Genomic DNA, 23,410 nt, shown 5'->3' with positions numbered 1-23,410 from the left:
TGTATTTTCCCCTGTTGTGAAGCATTCCTCCATTAGAATTTTGTTGGCCTTGGTAGCACAGTTGAATTTGGAGCTAGCTCAACTTGATGTTAAGACGGCTTTCTTGCATGGTGAGTTAGAAGAGGAGATCTATATGACTCAGCCAGAAGGATACACAGATGCTGGTGGTAGAAATTGGGTTTGTAAGCTTAACAAATCGCTATATGGATTGAAGCAATCCCCGAGGCAGTGGTACAAGCGATTTGATAGCTTTATGAGAAGGCAGAAGTACACAAGAAGCAAATATGACAATTGTGTATATTTGCAGAAGCTGCATGACGGATCTTTCATTTATCTACTCTTGTATGTTGATGATATGTTAATCGCTTCGAAGAGCCAAAATGAGATAGATAAGCTGAAGGCTCAGTTGAATCAAGAGTTCGAGATGAAAGATCTAGGTGAGGCCAAGAAGATTCTCGGCATTGAGATAAGTAGAGATAGACCGAGAGGCAAGCTCTGTTTAAATCAGAAGCAATATCTGAAAAATGTATTACAATGTTTTGGTGTAAATGAAAACACAAAACATGTAAGTACCCCACTTGCTTCTCATTTGAAACTTAGTGCTTAATTATCTCCGAAGACTAAAGATGAAAGAGAATATATGGCGAAAGTCCCATATGCTAATGCAGTTGGGAGTTTGATGTATGCGATGGTGTGTACGAGGCCTGACATTTCACAAGCTGTTGGAGTTGTGAGCAGGTATATGCATGATCCTGGAAAAGGACATTGGCAAGCTGTGAAATGGATTCTACGGTATCGTCGAAAAACCGTAGATGTTGGTTTAATTTTTGAACAGGATGAAGCACTTGGTCAGTTTGTAGTTGGATATGTTGATTCCGACTTTGCTGGTGATTTAGATAAACGTCGTTCAACTACGGGGTATCTGTTTACTCTTGCGAAAGCCCCAGTAAGTTGAAAGTCTACCTTACAGTCTACAGTAGCTGTGTCTACTACAGAGGCAGAATATATGGCAGTTACAGAAGCTGTTAAGGAGGTTATTTGGCTTAATGGATTGTTGAAAGACTTAGGAGTTGTTCAAAGTCACATAAGTTTATATTGTGACAGTCAGAGCGCTATTCATTTAGCGAAAAATCAAGTCTATCATTCAAGAACCAAGCATATCGACGTAAGATATCACTTTGTGCGGGAAGTCTTTGAAAAAGGAAAAATTCTACTTCAGAAGATTCCGACAGCAGATAATCCCGCAGATATGATGACCAAGGTGATAACAACAATCAAGTTTAATCATTGTTTGAACTGGATTAACATCCTGAGAATTTGAGCACCTTCAGGTGTATGGCGCTCGAGAGCGCATTTGTAGGCACTACAAAAGATAGCTTTATCGAATTTGGGGAGTTGAAGGAAGTGTGTGAAGATGTGATTATCCTAATCAAATCTTCAAGGTGGAGATTGTTAACATTAATGGAAGACAATTAATAATGGTTGCCATTAACATTAATGGGAGACAATCAATAATGACAACCACCAACTTTGGAAAAGTGGCAAGGGATAATTTTTTTTTGGTCCTTGAGATAATGGGCTATTTATTGTTTGGTCCTTGAACCTCAACTATAAATAGGCCTTCTCATTTCTCATTTCAATCATCCCAACCAATCTTTCTCTCTTAGTTTTCTCTCTTCTCTCATTTGAGAATTCTTAAGGAATTTTATTTGTTTGTAATACTTTGAAGATAGTAAAGTTATCATCTGGTGTTAGTGCCCGAGGACGTAGGTATAATTTACCGAACCTCGTTAAAACTCTTGTGTTCTTTCTTGTCCTATTTTTCTTTCAATATTTGAGGGTATAATAGTAGTATTTAATTGTGCCATTAAATTACTATAGAAGGGATATTCTGTCTAAGGAAAGACTTGGTATTTAAGAGATCCATGTGATCCACCTCTCTTCCCTGGGAATTGAACTTTGTGTGATTTTTTAGTACAATAATTTACACGCTTCCGACCCTATTGGAACAACAATACACTAATTGCAATATTCTAGAATAATAGGAAGCTTAATGTACATTATGAATTGTACAACACTTAAGCAAATTTACTAATAATTTCGGATAGAATCATAGAAAGAAATAAGAAGGGCATTCAAATATTTGAGATACACGATAAATTATGAACTCCACTATACAAGATACGTTGCAATATCAGAGCGATATAATGATGTAAATTGAACATTCTATAGTAAAGATATAATATCCACATGAGGATATGTTTTTACGTTTGCTAGAGCTATGGTGTCTTGGGAATCCTCCAAGTAAACGTGTATCACAAGATTCATAATGGAATAAAAGTTTATCGCTCTTGATTTTATATATGCTAGTTTCTAATGTTAGATGCAATGCATGTTAATTTACGTGTTTAATTTTTAATTAATTTTTAAATGATATAAAAAATTGGAATTATATAATAAAGCAAAATATAATTTTTATTTGAAAAAAATATAAAAATAGGTAAAACAATATGCAACAATTATAATAATAGTTAATGATAAATTTCAAAACAAACCCACAAAACATTTTTCACTTACGCAAATAAATAAAAAGTAAAAGATGACTTACTTCACATAATATAAACTTATAGAAAAATTAAAAATTTTATTTAATTTTTATGTGAATTCATTAATCAGAGCCTTAATTAATTTATTATATACAGTCATGGTACGGCAGGAAATAAATTCCCAAGTACGTGGGAGATTTAGGATCACTGAAACCAAGTCAATGAGATCTCTCAGTGTCCATCCAACTCATAAATTTCAACATCCTATTGGCTATTACACATAATATGAACCATTAATTAATGTGTAAAACTTGTATTTATTATAGTGGGTAAACATAGATAGAGAGGTTGAATGAAAATGCAAGGCAATGTGAAAGTTCAAGCATGAAAAGACCATTTAACAACCGAGATGTAGTTTATAGCAAAACAGAGAGTGGGGCAGAGGTGTTTGATGTGGGGATGGATAAGTTGAAAAAAAACAAGTAGAAGAAAATAGCAGATATCCAACAACCTTCTCCCATTTACATCTCTACTGCCATGGGATGGGCCACCATCATAGTGTTAAACTCCCACAGTTGTACGCTGTTCCACCATTAATTTCACCTAAAGTCAGGATCATAATGATAAACAATTAACATATATGTGTCATGTTGGACCATCTTTGTGGGGGGAACATTCCTAAATGCACCAGAGTGGTGTGGGAGCGTGCATTCTTAAGGGGAATATTAGGCACATTCAAAGCATGGGATTGGTGCAACCCCTAAAATTGCATAAACAGATGTGGGGATGAAAGGATTAGGCACGACTCAACCACATTTTGATGCATGATTATTTCATACACCGCCTCCTTCTAAGGTTTTTAGACTATGAAATGATAATATATAATAATATTAGATTATGATACGTTGACAAAGTAAAAACTTCGTGTAACAATTTTATAAAAAAAAAGAACTAAATACGATTTTAATTGAAATGTGTAAGTTGACAACATTAAACTCAGTTAAGGGCATTATTAATGGTTAAATATTTGATTTAGTGTCAAATATCAATCAGACATTAATCAGTTAAAAAACTACAAAACAATCTTTCATACTTAAAATAAATTATATTATTACGATGATACTTTTGTCCTTTCATATTTTTAATAAAACCAATTCAATTTTTGGATACAGTAATTTAAAGTTTTAAACCAATACTACTAGCATTTATAATACCTCAACTTAACACTTCAATCAAGTCTTTATTTTAATTTTTTTTTACATTTTAATATTATTACATAAATTTTTTGATCCACATTATTTGTATTTGAACTTATACTTGCTTATATAAAGTGTTTTATTAAGTTGATGTCATAAGTCAACTCGAGACTAACTCAATTAGAAAATTACTTAAAAGTTATTTTTTAATAAAGAATTTAATATTAATTTAATGGTGTCTTCGTCTTTTACTATTTTATGAAATGTTTAAATAAAACAACTAAAAATGCAATATTGTCTAAAGATTGAAGTCAAACCTAAAAGAATGTTTAATTATAAACACTTTACCATTTAACCTATAACTTGAATTTTTATTTTTTAAATATAATTTTAATATCATTATTTTCACCCACATCATGGTTGTGACAAAATCTAATATTGATAATGTTGTTAATTGAGTTGGTATCACAAATCAATTCAATACTAACTCAATATTGATCAAAGTTATAAAAAAAATTAATTACCACATTAATTATGACTCAATGAGTCAATCGTCAAATAAATATTTTATAACTATATTTTTAAAGTTGATTTTTTTACCAACATTTTGACATTTCGATAATTAATTTTTACCTAATATGACGACATTTTAACGTGCTATAGAAAGATAACAATACGAGTTAAAATGTAATTTGAGTGCATCTAATATTTTTAATCACAGGTATTTGCATATTTAAACTTATTTTTACTCACAATTTAAATTAATTTTAAATATGTTAATTTTTTATGTATTATATAATTTTGTTATTTGATATGATTTATTATTTATTAAATTTTATTTTTGAATGCCTTATATTAAAAACCATGATATTTTGGGTGTAATGAATTATTATTAATCTAGAAATAAATTAATAGAGTTATTTAGTTATTTAATATCACAAGTGAAATGTGAATAATTAAATTAAAATTTTATAGAAATAAATTTAATATCACGAGTGAAATGCGACTAAAAGGATAACATTTTATAAAATTATATTATAATTTACCTTATATCAATTTATTAACTCATGTTCTTTTTCTTTTTCATTATGTGTTCAGTGTCTTTCAATTTTGAAATTGAAAAAATTAGTATTTCTTAAAAATTTAAAATCTTTTAATCTATGTCAATTTTTAAAGTGAGCATCAAGGACAATTAATCACATAGTTAATATCTTTTGTCAATTGTACATAATTTTGATTTATATAATAACAAATTTAACATTTAATATTTACATATTTTATTAATTTAGTCTTGATTCTAAAAATTCAATAAATTTAGCCCTATCATTTATATTTTATAAAAATATTACGGGCTAAATTTGTTAAATCATGACTAAATTGATAGAATGTGTAAATTATAAGAGCTAATTTGTTATTACACCAGTCAAATCTGTGTAAAATTGATGGAAAACACTAAGGTTAAGATTATTGTCCTTAGTTGCTAACTTTCAAATTTGATAGAGATTAAATTATTTCGATTTTTTTATAAGGATCAATTTGTTCAAAATCAAAATTGAGAAAGACCGGAGAAGCGTTTTTACCATAATTGTATTAGTAGTATAATCAATCAGTTTCAATTGCAACCTAAAAGGCTTAAAACCCAATTCTTCACTGTTGAGACGGAAAGAACAAAGAGGGAGCGAAAAGAATGGCAAGCGAGGAAGAGAGCGCGGTGAAGGAGCCTTTGGATTTGATAAGGCTCAGCCTCGACGAGCGTATTTACGTCAAGCTCCGCTCTGACCGTGAGCTCCGTGGCAAGCTCCATGTTCGTTTCCTTTTTCCCCTTTTCTAGATACCTCTAACTCTAGGGTTCCCCTTTTCCACCTCTTTTACTTTTAATGTTCCGTCTTCCAATTCCATTTTAGGGTTCCTTAATTTGGGTTTTTTCTTCCTTTTTTTTTTTAAATTTAGGATATTCTACTTCAGATAGTATCAGCTAGCCCTTGATACACGCAATGCTATCAGTTCAATGTGTATGCTTAATTATGCCTAAACAGGATGAATCAAAATCTTGAGTGATTCCTTTCTAGGGCTCCCTTTCTTAGTTTGTTTTCATTTATTTAGGGTATGCTAATTCAGATAGTATTGGCTAACCCTAGGATATTGCGACTTCTATGCTCATATGCGAAATGCTACCAATTGCATGAATATACTTAATATGCCTAAACTGGATGAATTGAAATCTTCGTTATCTTTCCCCCCAAATTGTACGACTTGTTGTCTGTCGTCCAATTGATGTGCTGCAATGATGCAACTTTTTGTTTGATTCGTAAAATTTCTAGATCATCCTTTCCTGTTGGTGAAGAGCTTGAGAGGGCATTATTAGTTTGTCTATTGGATGGTTCATCTACTCTATGACAATAATCTATGTTCTTAATTTCTAGATCCCTTTGATTCTTCGAGAAGAGTTTTTTCTTGCTTAATAAGAGTAATTAGGAATTATATCCTTATTACTTGGAAATATAATTGGCCTTAACATTTAGAAGCTTGTAGCTCTTATTTTGATGCCTAGTTCTTCTCTAATGTGGCTTGCAGGCTTATGATCAGCATTTGAATATGATTCTAGGTGATGTTGAAGAGGTTGTTACAACGGTTGAAATAGATGATGAAACCTATGAAGAGATTGTTCGGGTAGGTTATCTTATTACTTTTCTACGATTGTTATTTGTTCTAATAGTTAATGTTTGAACTAGAGGTAATAGGCAAGTTTAGTAGTAAGTTTTGGCTGTAATTGTCACAACTCACAAGTAATTTACTCCCTTTATTTGCCATGAAGAACAGATGCATTTTTCTTATTAGGTGTTAGCATTTTCAGAGTTGTTTTAACTTTTCATTTAAAGTTAGAAGAATGACTGCTTATTCACGACTCAAACCACAATCATACTGGCTTGTTATAATTAGTTTTTAGCTATGATTCCTTACTAATACAACCTTAAAGGTGTTTGTTTAGTGACGAACAGAATGAGCTCATTTTATCTTGGTAATGCAAGAATCTGGATATAGAGTGGAAGCAAACATGAACTTCTCCTATTAAGCTGGAAATTTTCTTTCTGATTTATGGTTATTGTTTCATGTTTTTGGATGATAACCCCGTTTTCCCTCTTTTCAGACTACAAAGCGCACGGTTCCATTTCTCTTTGTTAGGGGAGATGGAGTTATATTGGTTTCTCCACCTCTACGGACTGCTTGATTATGAGATCGAAGTTTCTAGTCACTTTTTATGGGAATGAATCACACGATGAATCCTTTCATCAAATTTCCTACACTATGCTGTTGATGCTGTAGTATCATTGATCCTCTAAAAGATAATTACTACATATTGATGGAACATTTGCACATTTTTAGATCATTGATGGAATATTTTTGTATGATCTACTATTTCAGACAAAAGGGAATAATGGAACACAACTCTTTTCATTGTCTGCTTAAGTTTCAAATGTGAACCATTTGGACATGAAATTCTTGGCTTTTATCAGGCAAGCTAACTTGCCATGAATGGTACTGGAGCTGAAAGAATGAAATGGTTTTGACCGTAGATTATACTTCATTTCAAGTTTGATGATTGATCTGCGCTGTTCTGGTTGAATCATCCCATGGTTTTAACCATTACCCAAATAATCGCCAACACCTTAATGTTTATATATTTTAAAATATATGGAGAATGCAACGCCGCAATGGAGGCGGTATAAGGATTGCTCTATGCTGCTTCGTCTTGCATTATTTTAATCACATATTTAAAATATAAATACGATTTATTAATGTTACATATATGTAACTTATATATATTAGTGTTAAAATAATGATTTTAAAGGCGAGTTAGCAAAATAAGCATTTTTCCAAATCTTGCCTTTTCAGGTTAATATGTGAATCGGCATCCAAATTATACCCTTTCTAGTTATATTTGGAGGGCAAATTTATTATTAAATACTTTTCTTTTTTTTAAAAAAAGAAACAATTAGTACAATACTTTTTATCAAGTGAATCAAAGTGAAGAGCTTCAGAGGGGGACAAAATTGCAGTGGAGGAGAAAAAAAAAAGAAAAAGAGATCGTAACATTTGCATGCTAATATGCTTTCCTACTAACAGCAAACGCAGACCTTGAATGCCGGGTTACTTTAGATTAGTACTAAATTATTTAGAAAAATAACCTAGCTTTTACGGTGTTAAAGGGTGTCTCCACTTCTCACAATGGCACCACTTCCAAAAAGTGATCTAATCATTGCTTTATAATTACAGAAATAATAGGATAAAAAAAATTTAATGTCACCACTTCCTAAAGCTGCACCCGTATAAATTTTTCATATTTTTCTATATATTTTTAAAGTCAATTAAAAATAATATATTTTCTATTATTTTATTAAAAAAAATTTCTAGTGTCATTTTTTCATGAAGTGACCAATATCTGTAAAAAAAAATTTCCTAATAATTACTTGAGATGTGGCAGTACCAATATTAATTTTAAAATTTTTTTATGCCACCACTTCACATTATGTTTCCAGAACAGTTTAAAATCTTCTTTTTCCTAGTCCCTACTATACTCCCAACCTCAACACAAGGTCATAATTTTTTTCTTGTTAGGTTAAAAGAAAAAAAATGTGTTATGTTGAAAGAAAGAGATGTTTATTATTATGTTCTTTAACAGAAAAAAATTGTTTCGTCATGTCCATTATATGTATAACAACGCGTAAAATATAATGTCATTTTTAAGATAATAGTTACACAGTTAAAAGTTTTTATTTGTAATGGTTACGTGATTAATAATCCATATCGAAATACCCCATGTAACAGTAAAAGAGATAGGGGCTTATATCTCAAGTAGTCATAAGGGAGAAAGGTTTTCCATTTTTACAGATATTAGTCATTCCATGAAAGGAGACCAGAAAAAAAATTTTAATCCAATTTACTGCCTCCATTAAAAGAGGTGGCACCAAAAATAATAAAAAATATTTTTTAATTAACTCTGAAAATACACAAAAAAAAATATGAAAATTTTATACAGGTTTTGCCTTGAGAAGTGGTGACACAAAAAAATAAATTTTTTCATCCTATTATTTTTGTAATTATAAAGTAATAATTAGTCACTTTTTGAGGTGGTGCCGCCATGAGAAGTGGAGGCACCCTTTGACACTGTAAAAACTAGGTCATTTTTTTAAATAATCTAGTATTAGGGTCATTTTCATAATTTTTTTAATTTTTTTTGGGTTAGTTATCTAAAAAACCCTTGAATGCCCATTTGATCGACGTAAGAGATGAGATCATCCTTTTTTTCCCCCTCAGTGTTTAACAATTAACACATGAAAATTGAAGTAGAATGTCAATGATTACAGAAAATACACAACAGAACCTGAAGAGACAGAAACCAGGAAAATAACTTGCCTCGTTTGCAATCAACCAGGTTTACCACTATCTTGCCACCTTTCCGTTCCAGCGTGTTTCTCAGCAGCAGGAACAATACGGTAAGAATCCCTGAGATGATACATTCACACTATACTAGGAGGGTCCCCGATCCAATTACAAACAGCACGAGGCCAGCGTGTTCTAATGCAGTCTGCCAATGGTGCATGCTGGTGAGGTTGTTCTGGTTTAGCTACTTCTGCGTCTTTCTGACTTGATTCACTCCCTGCATTACCAGGGGCAACCGCAGCATCAGCCATAAATTCCTCAGGGGTCCACCTTGGGGGTACTGAAACCCTCAATTTCGTAAGCCTGGGTCGTTGTACCGGAGTCTCACCTTCGGCTGTTGCTTGGCTGCCATTCAAATCTGATTTTGCAATCCCATTAAAATGGTAAAGATCAAATATCTTTCTACCCATCTGTCCAGTTGAATCCTTAAGACCTCCCAAGTTCTTGTCTAAATCCAAAATAACCTGCCAGAACTCACTCCATACTATGAAGCCTGAGTTGCAGAGGCTATCAAGTTTCTCAGATGGAAGTCGGATACTTGTCTCCCTCAGCACTTGATGGAAAGCTTCCACGCTAATAAACCCACCACCTCCACTCTGATCTTGGGCATCAAAAGCTTTCCGGATCTGTGATTCTCTTTCTTCCAATTCATTCTCATCTTGAACAGCTGTATCCAGAGCAAACAGGACAGTATAATGGGACTCACTTCCAACAACCCATATCGGCCATCTCGGGCATTTTAGATTTTGACCAACCTTACAGAAATTAAGGGATTCCAGAAGGGTGAGGAACCCAACCTCCACACTTGTAGATATGCCCTTCAAAAACATACCACCACCTAAATCCATCCTCCCATCAAATACATTTGGAACAGCTTGCCCGCAGAGCAATAAGTTCACAATTTCCTGAAATAATTTTGTATAAGATGCAATTACAATGGAAGAATGCATCAAGGACAGCACTACCAATTTGGAGATATTAAACCCCCATCCCGTCAATGGATATAGGCAAATTTACATACCTGAGAAGCATGGCCAAATGGTGCAGTTACCAGGGGTTGGCTGGGATCATCACGGTCAGCTTGAACACAGTCCTAAAGAAATAAGGAAGCACAGATAAAATTACATCCCCATGCAAACAAAATCTTAACTTTGGACATAGAGGTATATGCTTCCTCTTGGGTTAAAGTACTTGGGAAGTCCCTGTATTATAGGGACTGGATCAAATTATTCCCTCTATTATTAAATGGTTCAATTTAGTCCCTACACAAATAAAAGGAATCAAACAAGTCCAAATTCTAACAGAGCTGACATTTACTGTGTAAAAGATGTCTTGAAATTTTTTTTCAATTGCAGTGTAGTTCAAAACAAAAGATTTCATTTACAGAACCATAAGAATTTTAAACATATTAACTCTGTTGAACTTTAAACGATATTTCTTAAAGAGTAAATGTTAGCTCTACTTCAATTTGGCCTTATATGATTCTTTGTTATAGTACAAGGACTAAATTGATCCATTTAATAGTAGAGGGACCTCTCAGGTACATTCACCCTTTTGAATTCCGAACTATCAGAAATATTGATGAAGATAAGGAGTTTTCAAGCCAACAAACTCACCAGTCCTCGAGAAAGTAATGCCGAGATAAGGAATAGCAGCGCTCCCATGCGACTTTGAAAAATGGGAATCATTGCTTCAAGCCTCTTAAAGGCACTTGTAGGTGATGTGTATCTGTCTACTCTCAGAACTTTCTGCAAATCAGAAGCAGACTCAATTGAAAGACCTTCAAGTGCTTGTGCAATGATCTGACAAACACAAACAATAATCAGCATGCAATAATACAGAAAAGGGCATAGCGGCAATTTCTTAAGAATTTAGGTCAACACAATTCCACTAACCACATCCTTTGAACTGCCTTCAGATCCTTCAATGCCATTGGAAATAACACTTAAAGTTGCAATCACAGCCCTTTTGTTATTTCCACATAAAAATAACATCTCACTCATACTTTTAACCAGGGCTCTGTGTACAGAAACAAAAAATTCAATGAAATAGATAACAGGAAAAAGAAAAGGTTATGACTTATGAAACAGCTGCAAAACTTGAATAAGAAAGCAAATATTCCTTCCAAACTGATTATTACAGAAATAATGCAAAATATATACCACTAGCAGTCCACACAAACAACAATGCACCTCAGGAAAGACGCCTACAAATGAGAAATTGCACAATCCACCCGACTTTGCCTAACGAGAGCAGGCATTTTAACTTTTCCCAATTTCTTGACCAAACAACAATTTTAGCAGTACAGATTCTATCATTCATAAAAGCAATCATTAGAACGAACACTGAGACATGGGAGATAATTAGATGATTAATAAAACAAATACGAAGGCAACCATAGGCAGGAAAAGGAGTTACACTGTTGGATAAAATTGCAAATAAAAGTGCTCATGTGTTTAATCCTTTCTTATCATGAACCATATGCTAGAAAACTTTGAAACACAAATGTGAGTTAAGAACACCTGTCCTTACGCAGTTTAGAAATAGATCATACAAGTTAGCAGTAAAATTTAATTACCTTGCTTTTGCATCTTCAGTAAAAGCAGAAAAATTATTTGACGCAACATATTGACTTTTGGATCTCCTGGAATTCAAATTCTGTGGCATGTTTGCTACAACTTTACCCAATTCATCAGGAAAGAAAAGAAGATGTTTAAGAACAAATGCCTGTACAGAGACGAAACATTGTCAGCAGAAGCGGCATTGAATGTTTATCAAGTGACAAACATCAGAACAGAAATCAAACTAGGTTAAATAAGGTGGCCATGCTAAAGAATGTAGTCATAAGGTCATCAACTCAGCATGTATCAATTGAAGTTCTCTTAAAAATGAACATCCCAAAAAAGTTGCAGAAAATAAGTAAATAAGTACAGTGCATCACTGGTGGAAATAATATTTCTAAGGTATATTTTAAATAAGTGCATCATAGGCAAAAATAATAAGTTTAAGCCATCACTGGTGAAAATAACAAGTTTAAGTCAATTTAACAGCTATGTTTTAAATGGATCCAATATTCCTCATATTTGAATATCCATTCAATAATATAATAATTCTATTCAATAACTAAAAAGCATGGAACAAGCAATCCAGAGAATAAAATTTTTCTAAGGTCAGTGCATAATATTAGCCCACTCAGAGAAAGAAAAAAAAAACGGCAATTACATAAATTCTGGTTTTGCAAAATAAATCAAATAATTGTTGAAAGCATTAGGAACTTCAGATGGCACACCAATTGACAATTCACAAGCTGCCTGGTAGATGAAACTCACACACACTGAGAAATAAAGGAATTACTTGTATCGTTGCTAAGACACCACAGGGCCCACCTTCATGCTGCACTAGGCCCATAGATGTTTCTGGATCAGGGCTAAATCTGCATAATATTTAGGCATGTATTAGGCAATAAGCAAATATAAGAATTACCAGAAATTTCCAGGCCAGGTTCAGAACATGCAATCATAATACATTAAGATGATTTAGCACAAAGAATTGCAAATGATCATAGCCTGCTAGCATTCCGATAATAGGAAGATGCACATGGTGGATTTATAAGTAGATAAACCTACTCACAATTGCCATCATCTCTAAGATCTTTCAGTTTAAGATTTACTAACCCTTTTCATGCCTTTTACCAGTTAGGCCACCAATCAAATCACCATCATGTGAACATAGTGGATCCAGGATTTATGTTCATCAAGGTATGAACTACTGCAGTGTGGTTGGGCTTTTTAATGAGTTGATGGCTAGGTTGAACAGAATTTCAGGGGTTAATTTCTAGGATTATTAAAGGTAGAAGGAAAGGGAATTTATGTCAAGTATCCAACTTAAAATCAATTGACAATAGGTGATTCAACTTGAACATAGTCATAGCAAACCGAGACTTAACCATGTCATAACACAGTCCAAAGAAGGGTCTACTTCTGGATTTCATACTTGGATAACATACACTGTAAGACGTCAAGATCCAAGATTTTGTACACTCTTAAGTCCAAGATGCTTAGTCACTTTTGGTTCAAGGCTTTCACTTAATAAATTAACATGTAAGAGGTAACTTCTTCCAATTAATATAGAACAAGTATGGCAGATATTTAGCACCTTGAGCATGAAAGGCCTATGGAAACTTAAGAATCATGCCGGAAAAGTCTGTGTAAAGCCTGGATTCATCTTATTCTCTAATTTCCAGACTTTGATTGAACCCTTGTAGACTTGAACCTAACTGAAATGTGCTGTCCATGAAACTCTGCTCCTGAACTGCTAAACATTGTCCACAACACTATTCGTGGCTATTGTCCACAGTACCAGGATGGCTCCAATGTGGCTTTCTAAATCTCATATTTCTTCATCAATTCTTAACCCCATGCAACAACAAATTTTAATTATTAGTCAACTTCAACAGAGTTTTTCATTAAGAAACCCTAGTCGTTAACCTTAATCATCCTAACCATTTCTAATAAGTTTGCTGTGAGATAAACATGTGCATAGTAGCAAGTGTTGATTGTTCCAGCAATTCATTTGAAAAGCATTACGGATTGTTTGCATATACCAATAAAGAAAACATTCAGACTCCTAATATTGGTTTTATTCCAGGTAAAAAGTGTTTACCTCATAAACTAAGACGAAACTTTCCACCAAATACATTAAGCATACCAAAATGAAGTACAAAAATTAACCAAATAATTAAAAATTTCCTTCGAAGTCTGATATGTAGAAAACCGTCCATAGCATGTAATATTCCATTATATAGAAAAAGTAGTTTGATTCTAGTGTAACAAATTCAAATTGCAATTTAGGCCGCCAATTTATCTTGGGATCAAAATCTTTAACCACCGTATTTAAGGAAAATTCAATTGAGCCATCAATTTTAAATCCTTAAGTAACTCCCAATCTACGAGCAGTGAACTTAATCAAAAAAACAAATTAAAATTTTAAAGTAATAGTAAAATAATATACTTTACCTTATACCCTGATTGCTCCACTGAGCAAGTATATCCTTTGAAACGCCAGTTCCAAACACCATAGCAAATAACTGATGAGCTTCTTTGTCTGACAATTCATTCCCTAAATTAACTTCTTTGGCTTTCTTTTCTGCCTCTTTCATTTCGAAATCTCCACTTCTTTCGTTTTTGGACTGAGAACTAGAAGGCGGAGCGCTTTTAGCGGCAGCCAGCATCCGTTTCTCAGCTGCGGCTGCCATGAGCTCGCGCTGCAACTGGCGGCTCTCCTCCGGCGTTGTCGTCGCCGGTAAGATGGCAGTGTCTCTGGGCTTGCTCCGTTTAGGCTCTGGCGGCGAATTCTGCATGCTCATCCGTAGAGCCATTCTCAGGTCTTCTTCTTCTTGTTGATCCGCCATTTGATAACCAGCAACCGAATTTTAGCAATTCAAGGCTTCGAAACAGTTGAATTTATATAGGGATCAATCGAATTGAACAAAACATTTAACTTCCATATTGTTACGAATTTGATTTTGATTCAGATTCAATGACTGATAAATACTAAAATAAAAAAAATAGAAAACCCTGAAAACAAGTTAGGATTTCAGATTTCAGGCTGGCTTTAACGAGCTGTACATTAAATTGAAACGAGTGGAAATTCCGTTTAAGAAGACAAGGACGACCGATTTGATTAAAATTTTCGGTAGGGTTAAAATAGGAAAAGTAAAGTCATGAGGAAAAAAACTGGAGGCGTAGGGCATATTGATTGACCATTACGTCCCTGATGCGTTACACAGGTTTTACACGTGAATTTGGAGAAAAGGTGAGGGCATTTGGGTAATAAAGTATTATGCTTTACTTTTAAGAAGAGGAAAGGTGGTGGAAACATTTTTTACGGGTAGCAATTTACTTCTTCGGAGAGCATCCGTAATGAGAGAATTAACCATTGAAAGTGACGATAGATATTAGTCATATAGTTTTAAATTAATTTCTTGTTAGTCAGTTAGTAGTTATTTTTCTGTTACTTTCTGTTACTTTCTTTCCTTGCTTGTATATAACAATACGTTAGCATCCAATAAACTTGAGAAGTTTTCTTTTATTATTCTACATGGTATCAGACGTTATTTTTTGCTTTCTCCATAATCTGCATTCTTGATTCCCTTTTCTTCCAATGGCATTTCATGATACTATGCTGCCTTCTAGTCCATACTATCTTCATCCAAATGAAAACCCAGCTTTGGTTCTTGTTTCTCCCGTCCTATCAAGCTCGAATTATCATTCTTGGTCTCGAGCTATGACAATGGCACTTTTATCCAAGAACAAGCTCCAGTTTGTTAATGGCACCATCACAGTTCCGCTTCGAACAGACCCTCTTTACTCAGCTTGGGAACGATGTAATACTATGGTGCTTTCTTGGTTGCACCATTCTATCTCACCTTCGATCATGAACAGTGTTCTTTGGCTTGATTTTGCTTCTGATGTTTGGCGCGATCTCCGGGAACGTTTTTCTCAGGGAGATGTTTTCCGCATTTCTGATCTTCAAGAAGAAATCAATTCATTCAAACAAGAAGATCGCTCAGTCACTGATTATTTTACTGAGTTAAAGATCCTCTGGGATGAATTGATGAATTTTAGACCAATTCCAGTTTGTTCTTGTCCCACATCTTGCTCTTGTGGTGTTTTTGCTACTCTTCAAAAGTATCATGATAATGATTATGTGATTCGATTCCTTAAAGGTCTCCATGATCGTTTTGCTGCTGTTCGTTCTCAAATCATGCTCATTGATCCGTTGCCTACGATCAACAAAGCGTTTTCTTTGGTTATTCAACAAGAACGTCACCTACTTGCTGCTGGCTCTTCCCAACTGTTTGTCAGTAACACATTGCGCCAACATCCTTCTTCAAGGAAATCTCAGCCGAAATCGGCTTCTGACTCACGGCAGTGCACCTTTTGTGGCAAATCCAGGCATACTGTTGATACATGCTATGAGAAGCATGGTTATCCACCTGGTTACAAGTCTCGTGGTCGGACTTCTCGTGCACACGCAGTACTTACTGATGGTGAGGCACCATCTTTGGACGCTTCACAGTCTGTTGCTATTTTGCCACCTGATTCTCCTGTTACTTTGACACAAGATCAGTTACAGCAGCTCCTTACATTGCTTCCATCTTCTACCTCCCCTACTCATGTTACCAATACCGCCTCTTCTTTACCTTTACAGCCTTCTGTATCTTCAGGTAACCTCTTTTCTTTTCAACCCCACCATTGGATCATTGATACTGGTGCAACTGATCACATTACACACTCTTTATCTTTTTTTGCCTCTTTTCATTCCATTAAACCAGTATATATTAATCTTCCAAATGGTACCAAAGTTTGTGCTCGAATTTCTGGTACAGTCATTTTTAGTAATAGCCTATACATTACTAATGTTCTTTATGTTCCCCAATTTACTTTCAATCTTTTATCTGTAACCAAACTCACTGCTACACTACCTTGCTCTTTTACTTTTCACAAAACTTATTGCTCTTTACAGGCCCTTCCATCTTTGACGATGATTGGTACAGCTAAAGTTCTACATGGTCTCTATATTTTGGACTCACCAGCTCAAACTCTCTCTATTACCACACCAATTGCCTTATCAGCTACCAACACGTCATGTTCCCTTTGGCATCCTCGTCTCGGTCATCTTTCTGACTCCAGATTGAAGCTACTTTCTCCTTACATACCTTCCTTGTCCATATCACCTAATGCACCTTGTAAAGCTTGTCATTTGGCAAAACAAAAGAAAATATCCTTTCCTGTAAGCACTTCTGTATCCAATGAAAAATTTGCCCTTGTTCATATGGATATTTGGGGCTCAACCGATATTTTTTCTATTACTGGTCATCGTTACTTTCTTACTATTGTTGATGATTTCAGTCGGTTTACTTGGATTATCTTATTAAGAACAAAATCTGAAGTTCGTACCCATATTCAGAATTTTTTTACCCTTGTTGAAACTCAATTTTCATCCAAAATTAAAGTTATTCGAACTGATAATGGCAGTGAGTTTGCCATTCCAGCTTTTTATGCTTCCAAAGGCGTTATTCATCAAACCTCTTGTGTTGAAACCCCGCAACAAACGGTCTTGTTGAACGTAAGCACCAACATATTCTCAATGTCTCACGAGCTCTATTATTTCATGCTGGTTTACCTAAGCATTTTTGGGGACATGCTGTTCTTCATTCAGTTTTTCTTATCAACCGCACCCCAACACCTCTTTTAGCTAACCTCACTCCTTTTGACCATTTATACCAAACTAAACCATCTTTTCAGCACCTACGGGTTTTTGGCTGTCTTTATTTTGCAATCACCCTTACTGCTCATCGCCACAAATTTGATCCTCGAGCTCGTGAGTGTGTTTTTCTTGGATTCCCACCACATGTCAAAGGTTACATTCTTTTTGATCTGTCAACTCATGTCATTTTTGTCTCAAGAAACGTTCATTTTCAGGAGTATGTTTTTCCTTTTTCCTCTCAACCATCTTCTTCCTTCTCCATCCCACAATTAACCTTTGACCCCTCCATTACTTATGATTTGCCACTTCAACCACAGGTTTCACCTCCCGTACCCTCGCAACCCTCTAGGCCACCTCGCCTTAGGAAACCACCATCATATTTAGACCAATATCACTGTTTTTTAAGCAATGCTGCTACCAATCATTGTCAATACTCTACACCCTTTACCCTTGCTCTTAATGCCTCTTCTATACCAACTACATATTTACAAGCTAGTAAAATTCCTCATTGGCAAAAAGCAATGCAAGCTGAAATTTCTGCTCTTGAACAAAATAACACTTGGATCATTACGGATTTACCTCCAGGCAAGACTACCATTGGCTGTAAATGGGTCTATCGAGTGAAATATCGAGCTGATGGTTCTATTGAGCGTTACAAGGCTCGCTTGGTTGCCAAGGGATTTACACAAACCGAGGGAGTCGATTATTTTGATACTTTTTCCCCTGTCGCCAAGCTTACTACTGTTCGTTTACTGCTTGCTATTGCTGCTTCCAAGAACTGGTTTTTGCACCAGTTTGATGTCAATAATGCGTTTTTGCATGGAGATTTGATTGAAGAAGTTTATATGGTTTTGCCCCCTGGTTTTGCTTCCTCTACTCCACATAAGGTCTGTAAATTGCAAAAGTCGTTATATGGCCTAAAGCAAGCAAGTCGCCAATGGTTTGCTAAACTCACAACAGCTCTCACTTCTATTGGTTATGTTCAATCTACTTCAGATTTCTCATTGTTTGTTAAAAAGGATGACACTTCTTTCACTGCCTTATTGGTTTATGTTGATGATGTTATTCTAGCTGGTAATTCTTTGGAAGAAATCACACGGGTAAAAGCCTTCTTGCATTCTGCCTTTAGCATCAAAGACTTGGGGGATCTCAAGTATTTTCTTGGCCTTGAAGTTGCTCGTAGTTCTGCTGGTATTCATCTTTGCCAGCAAAAATATGCTCTCGATCTATTGGCTGATTTTGGTTTCTCAGATTGCAGGCCTGTTCCAACTCCTATGGTTACTAAAATCCCTCGCAATGCTTCTGACGAATTGCTTCCTGATAACACTATTTTCAGAAAACTTATTGGACGCCTATTGTATTTGGTTTCTACTAGACCTGATCTTGCTTTTGCTGTTCAACAGTTAAGTCAATTCTTGGACCGACCTACAGTCACTCACCTTCAAGCTGCCCATCGCATTCTTCGCTACCTGAAAGGATGCATTGACTTTGGTATTTTCTTTTCTGCTTCTTCTTCGCCTACACTGAAGGCATTTAGTGACTCTGATTGGGCTGGTTGTCCTCTCACACGTCGTTCTGTGACTGGTTACTGCCTATTTTATGGAGATTCCCTTGTTAGTTGGAAAGCCAAGAAGCAAAGCACCGTGTCTCGCTCTTCTACAGAAGCAGAATATAGGGCTCTTACATCTACTGTTTGTGAAATTCAGTGGCTTCGATTTCTTCTGTCTGATTTGCATCTGTCCATTTCTGGGCCTACTGCTTTGTTTTGCGACAACAATTCTGCTTTCCAAATTGCTGCAAACCCTACGTTTCATGAACGTACTAAACATATTGAGATCGACTGTCATCTTGTTCGTGAAAAAGTGTTGTCCGGTGTTGTCAAATTACTTCCTTGCTCTTCCAAAGACCAGCTTGCTGACATCTTCACCAAAGCTCTGGCTGCTGTTCCCTTCCAGCTTCTTTTGTCCAAGCTGGGACTGGTTCCCATTCACTCTCCAGCTTGAGGGGGGCTATTAGTCATATAGTTTTAAATTAATTTCTTGTTAGTCAGTTAGTAGTTATTTTTCTGTTACTTTCTGTTACTTTCTTTCCTTGCTTGTATATAACAATACGTTAGCATCCAATAAACTTGAGAAGTTTTCTTTTATTATTCTACAATAGATATCCTGATTTTGACAAAAAAAAAAAGAGTGGTGCCTTCCTTGGCTTGCATTCCATGGGAGTGCTTTTGTTGTTGAGGACTGTAAGCAGATACCGCAATCTAGCAATATATCGTATTATTGTACTTAATCTTGCCTATATATATTATATTGAATTTTTCGTGTATTATCATTTGTGGTTAAATTATCAATTACAATTGAATGCAATAGTAAAGAACATTGTACTCTTAATAAGAGAACTTAAATTTGAATCTTGGGGATGACATTGTTAGGAGGGATAACTATGAACTCTAAATATGAATCGTAAAGCAGAGATAAAGATTATATCCAATTAAATTAATATGAATTAAATCAACATTAATTTAATTAAAAAAAGTTAAATTCTAATCTAAAAATTAAATACGCATCACATTCTAAAAAACATCCACTCAATAATAAAATCTAAATCATGGTTATTTGAACCGGTTGGGCATAAGTTAAAGAAAGGCTTTAGGTAGGTTAAATCAAGAACTGGTGTCGATAGGTTCGATTACACTAAAAAATTAGTTGGATCTACTTTTAACATTTTTATTATTATTTTAATAATTTATTTAATCAAATTGTCCAAACCGATAAAATCAATTGAACCGATTATCAATTCAACCATGAATCTCTTTCTCAAAAGCTTGATCTAGACTTAAAATACTTTATTTAAAAAAACTGAAAAAAACCGTTAAATTAAAAGAAAATTACTTCTTTAGTTATTTAACTTCATGTTATCAAATAACTAGTATGTTACCATGCAATGTCAAAGTTAGTTCTTTTATTTTTTGGAATAAATGTCAAAGTTAATTTTATTTGTAATATTCATACATAAATTTTACTTTTAATTAAAATGCTTTGAAATAAATTTTAAAATAATATTTTATATTTTAAAATTATTTTTTTATACTATGCCTATCTCTATATATAACCAACTAAGCTAAAATTATTAATTTTAATTAACAAAAGGTAATTATGGATATCTTGTATTATAATGGTGATATAATCGTAAATGATAGGGGATTGAAAGAGGATAGATGGCGAGAAGTTTGGCATCACGAAAGACACAAAGAGTTGGGAATTTTCTTTGGCTTGCTAACCATAAAGAACTTCTAATCAATGTGGAAAGATGCAAGTAAGGGGTATCCGACAACTCATTATGTCATACTTGTGGTGAAACACAAGAGTCAATTCTCCATGCTTTAAGAGATTGCAAAATAGCAGCACTAATTTGGAATAAAAATGTTACTGCAACTTTTAAAAATGGTTTCTTTAATGCTGCTCTAACTTTGTGGCTTAAAAATAATTTGCAAATAATGATATGTTCGGAATAAACTCAGTTTAAGCAATGAACAAGTAAAGTAACAAAGAAATAAAAAAGATTAAACATAAATATTTTACATGAAAAACCCCCTTTGAATAGGATAAAAAATCATGAGCAAAAATAATTTCACTAAAACAGTAAAAATAAAGAGTACAAAATATGTAGATAAAACTAAACTTGAAATAAGAAACCTCAAAACGTAAGCACAAAATTCTCTGAAAACTTGTAAAAGCTAATGTCTAAATATGTAATGGGTTATCTTTCTAGGGTGGAAAAATGGCCTACTTATAGGCTAAATTTGTACGTCAAATAATATTAAAATAATCTCCACTGATCAAATTTTAAGTGCAAAACTAATATTAAAATAACCTACACTAATCAGAGTTTAAGTGGGAAACTAAAAACAGAATTTAACTGGGAGAAGAAAAGCCGAAAAATACAAGTCATAAGTTCACAAATCTCTACATTGACTTGTATTTGCACAACGCTTTCTTTGCTAAAGCATACCACGGGCTTATCTCGAACTATGCAAGATATTAACTTAGCCAAAGTCGTGCTTAGAAACTAAAAGACTTCTAGTCTTTGACTTGTGCACTACCAAATCAAAACTGACCCGGGTCTAATTTCCACAAACGTAGTGCCCTATATCTTTAAAACTTGCGCCCAAAAGAAAACATCTCTTATATGAAATAGTCATATCTTTTTCCCTTATATGAATAAGTTGTCTCCGCTTCAAATGAGTTGACTTCGACTCCTTAACAGACAATAGATGTCCTTCCAAAACATAAAGACTGTCAATCCTTTTACCTTTTATCAAAATGAAAGCCCCACGAGATACCTTAATGTCGCTTGACTTGATGTTAATTCTACAACCCTTCGAGTGTAAAATTTCTAAAGAGATGATATTTTTCTTTAAGTTAGACACATGTCTGACATCTGATAGTATCTTAATTGTCCCATCATACATCCTGATCTGAATAGTACCAAAATCAGTTAACTTACTAGGTGAACCATTCCCCATACGCACAACTTTACCTTCAACTAAACTATATCTGGAGAAGCAGTCCCTGTTGGGACTCATGTGGAAAGAACACCTAAAATCCAAGACTCACTCAGACGTAAGCTCGGAGCTTTGACTTGTTGACACCAAAAAGAAATCATCACCTGTATCATTGGTCAAATTAGCACCAGCTAAATCTTCCTCATTGCTCTCAGCAGTCTTTCTATTTAATAGTTTATAACAATCTGTCTTGATGTGACCTAGCTTCTTACAATAGCGATATCTCTAGTCTTACTTCATTGATGCTACCAAAATTGAGGCTTACCTATCTGACTTGCTATCCAAACTAAACTCATTGTAGATTTTTCCTTTGCTCAACATATGACCCTATACATCCTCAAATAAGAGATTATCTATGTCATAAATTAGGGTCTTTCTAAAAGACTTGTATGAATGGGGTAAAAAGCACAATAATAGCATAACATATGATCTTTAACGTAAATCTGAACCTCAATATTTTTTAAATCATTCAAAAGAGTAATAAATTGACTAATGTGACCTCTAAGGTGCTCACTTTCGTCTATGCAGAACTTGTATAGAAGTTGTTTTAACATCAATCGGTTAGCTAAAGACTTTGTCGCGTAGAGGGTTTCTAACTTTTTCCATAAGGTGAATGTCGTTTTCTCCATCAAAACCTCCTGCAACACCTTATTTGTTAGACATAATTGAATCATGGATAGAGCTTTTTTTATCTAACATATTTCATTTTGGTTTATCCATGTCTGCAGGCTTCTTCTCTGTAAGGACCTTCTCAAGATTGCTCTAAATCAAAATTGTCGTCATCTGAAATTGTCACAAATTGAAATTTGTGATGCCATCGAACTTATCAATATCAAACATTGTTACTGCCATCTCTGAACGAGTTGATTACAGAAATCAAACTAGCTTTGATACCAGCTTGTTGGGGATAAATATGGTTTAAGCAACAAACAAGTAAAATAACAAAGAAATTGAAAAGATTAAACATAAATATTTTACGTGGAAAACTCTATCCGAAAAGGATAAAAAACTACAGACGAAGATAATTTCACTAAAATGGCAAAAATGAAGAGTACAAAATATGAAGATAAACTAAACCCTGAAACCCAAAATAAGAACCCTTAAAACGTAAATACAAAATCCTCTAAAAACTTGTAAAAGCTAATATCTAAATGTGTAATGACTTATCTTTCTATGGTGGAAAGAAAAAGGTTTATTTATAGGCTAAATTTGTAGGTCAAATAATATTAAAATAACCTACACTAATTAGAGTTTAAATGAGAAACTAATATTAAAATAACCTACATTAATCAGAGTTTAAGTGGAAATTTAAAAATAGAGTTTAACTAGGAGAAGAAAAGAAAAAAATACGATGCATAACTTCACATGATAAAACAATCAAGGGCATTGAC

General features: G+C 34.1%; 3 protein-coding genes across 3 annotated transcripts; 2 read left to right on the top strand and 1 right to left on the bottom strand.

Moving 5' to 3' along the window:
• The first annotated feature begins 5,208 nt into the window (after positions 1–5,208).
• LOC107914111 (sm-like protein LSM3B) lies at positions 5,209–7,203 on the top strand. The gene is made up of 3 exons (XM_016842866.2): positions 5,209–5,546; positions 6,317–6,412; positions 6,891–7,203. Exons 1-3 carry the CDS (start codon positions 5,430–5,432, stop codon positions 6,969–6,971), a joined length of 294 nt encoding a protein of 97 aa, XP_016698355.1. The 5' UTR covers positions 5,209–5,429; the 3' UTR covers positions 6,972–7,203.
• A 1,790-nt stretch (positions 7,204–8,993) lies between these two features.
• On the bottom strand, positions 8,994–14,903 carry LOC121229529 (ubiquitin carboxyl-terminal hydrolase MINDY-3). The gene is made up of 7 exons (XM_041114128.1): positions 14,200–14,903; positions 12,539–12,617; positions 11,763–11,911; positions 11,080–11,203; positions 10,801–10,986; positions 10,206–10,277; positions 8,994–10,089 (listed from the first exon to the last, which is right to left on the bottom strand). The coding sequence occupies exons 1-7, from the start codon at positions 14,592–14,594 to the stop codon at positions 9,262–9,264; spliced, it is 1,833 nt and encodes a 610-aa protein (XP_040970062.1). The 5' UTR covers positions 14,595–14,903; the 3' UTR covers positions 8,994–9,261.
• A 242-nt stretch (positions 14,904–15,145) lies between these two features.
• Positions 15,146–17,077, top strand: LOC121229528 (uncharacterized). Its single transcript, XM_041114127.1, has 2 exons — positions 15,146–16,412; positions 16,712–17,077. The coding sequence occupies exons 1-2, from the start codon at positions 15,347–15,349 to the stop codon at positions 16,744–16,746; spliced, it is 1,101 nt and encodes a 366-aa protein (XP_040970061.1). The 5' UTR covers positions 15,146–15,346; the 3' UTR covers positions 16,747–17,077.
• The last annotated feature ends 6,333 nt before the right edge of the window (positions 17,078–23,410 follow it).

This window comes from Gossypium hirsutum, chromosome A05, assembly GCF_007990345.1.
Source record: "Gossypium hirsutum isolate 1008001.06 chromosome A05, Gossypium_hirsutum_v2.1, whole genome shotgun sequence".
In the NCBI taxonomy this organism is placed as follows: Eukaryota; Viridiplantae; Streptophyta; class Magnoliopsida; order Malvales; family Malvaceae; genus Gossypium; species Gossypium hirsutum.
This window is presented reverse-complemented; position numbering and strand designations above follow the sequence as displayed.

Excerpts from the sequence above, each read along its gene's own strand:
- LOC107914111 (XM_016842866.2), top strand. The coding sequence starts at position 5,430 with ATGGCAAGCGAGGAAGAGAGCGCGGTGAAGGAGCCTTTGGATTTGATA. Across the intron at positions 5,547-6,316 it reads AGCTCCGTGGCAAGCTCCAT|GCTTATGATCAGCATTTGAA; the intron begins GTTCGTTTCCTT and ends TGTGGCTTGCAG. Across the intron at positions 6,413-6,890 it reads CCTATGAAGAGATTGTTCGG|ACTACAAAGCGCACGGTTCC; the intron begins GTAGGTTATCTT and ends CCCTCTTTTCAG.
- LOC121229529 (XM_041114128.1), bottom strand. The coding sequence starts at position 14,594 with ATGGCGGATCAACAAGAAGAAGAAGACCTGAGAATGGCTCTACGGATG. Across the intron at positions 11,204-11,762 it reads ACTGAAGATGCAAAAGCAAG|AGCCCTGGTTAAAAGTATGA; the intron begins GTAATTAAATTT and ends TTCTGTACACAG. Across the intron at positions 10,278-10,800 it reads CATTACTTTCTCGAGGACTG|GACTGTGTTCAAGCTGACCG; the intron begins GTGAGTTTGTTG and ends TTATTTCTTTAG.
- LOC121229528 (XM_041114127.1), top strand. The coding sequence starts at position 15,347 with ATGGCATTTCATGATACTATGCTGCCTTCTAGTCCATACTATCTTCAT. Across the intron at positions 16,413-16,711 it reads ACAGCCTTCTGTATCTTCAG|GCCCTTCCATCTTTGACGAT; the intron begins GTAACCTCTTTT and ends TGCTCTTTACAG.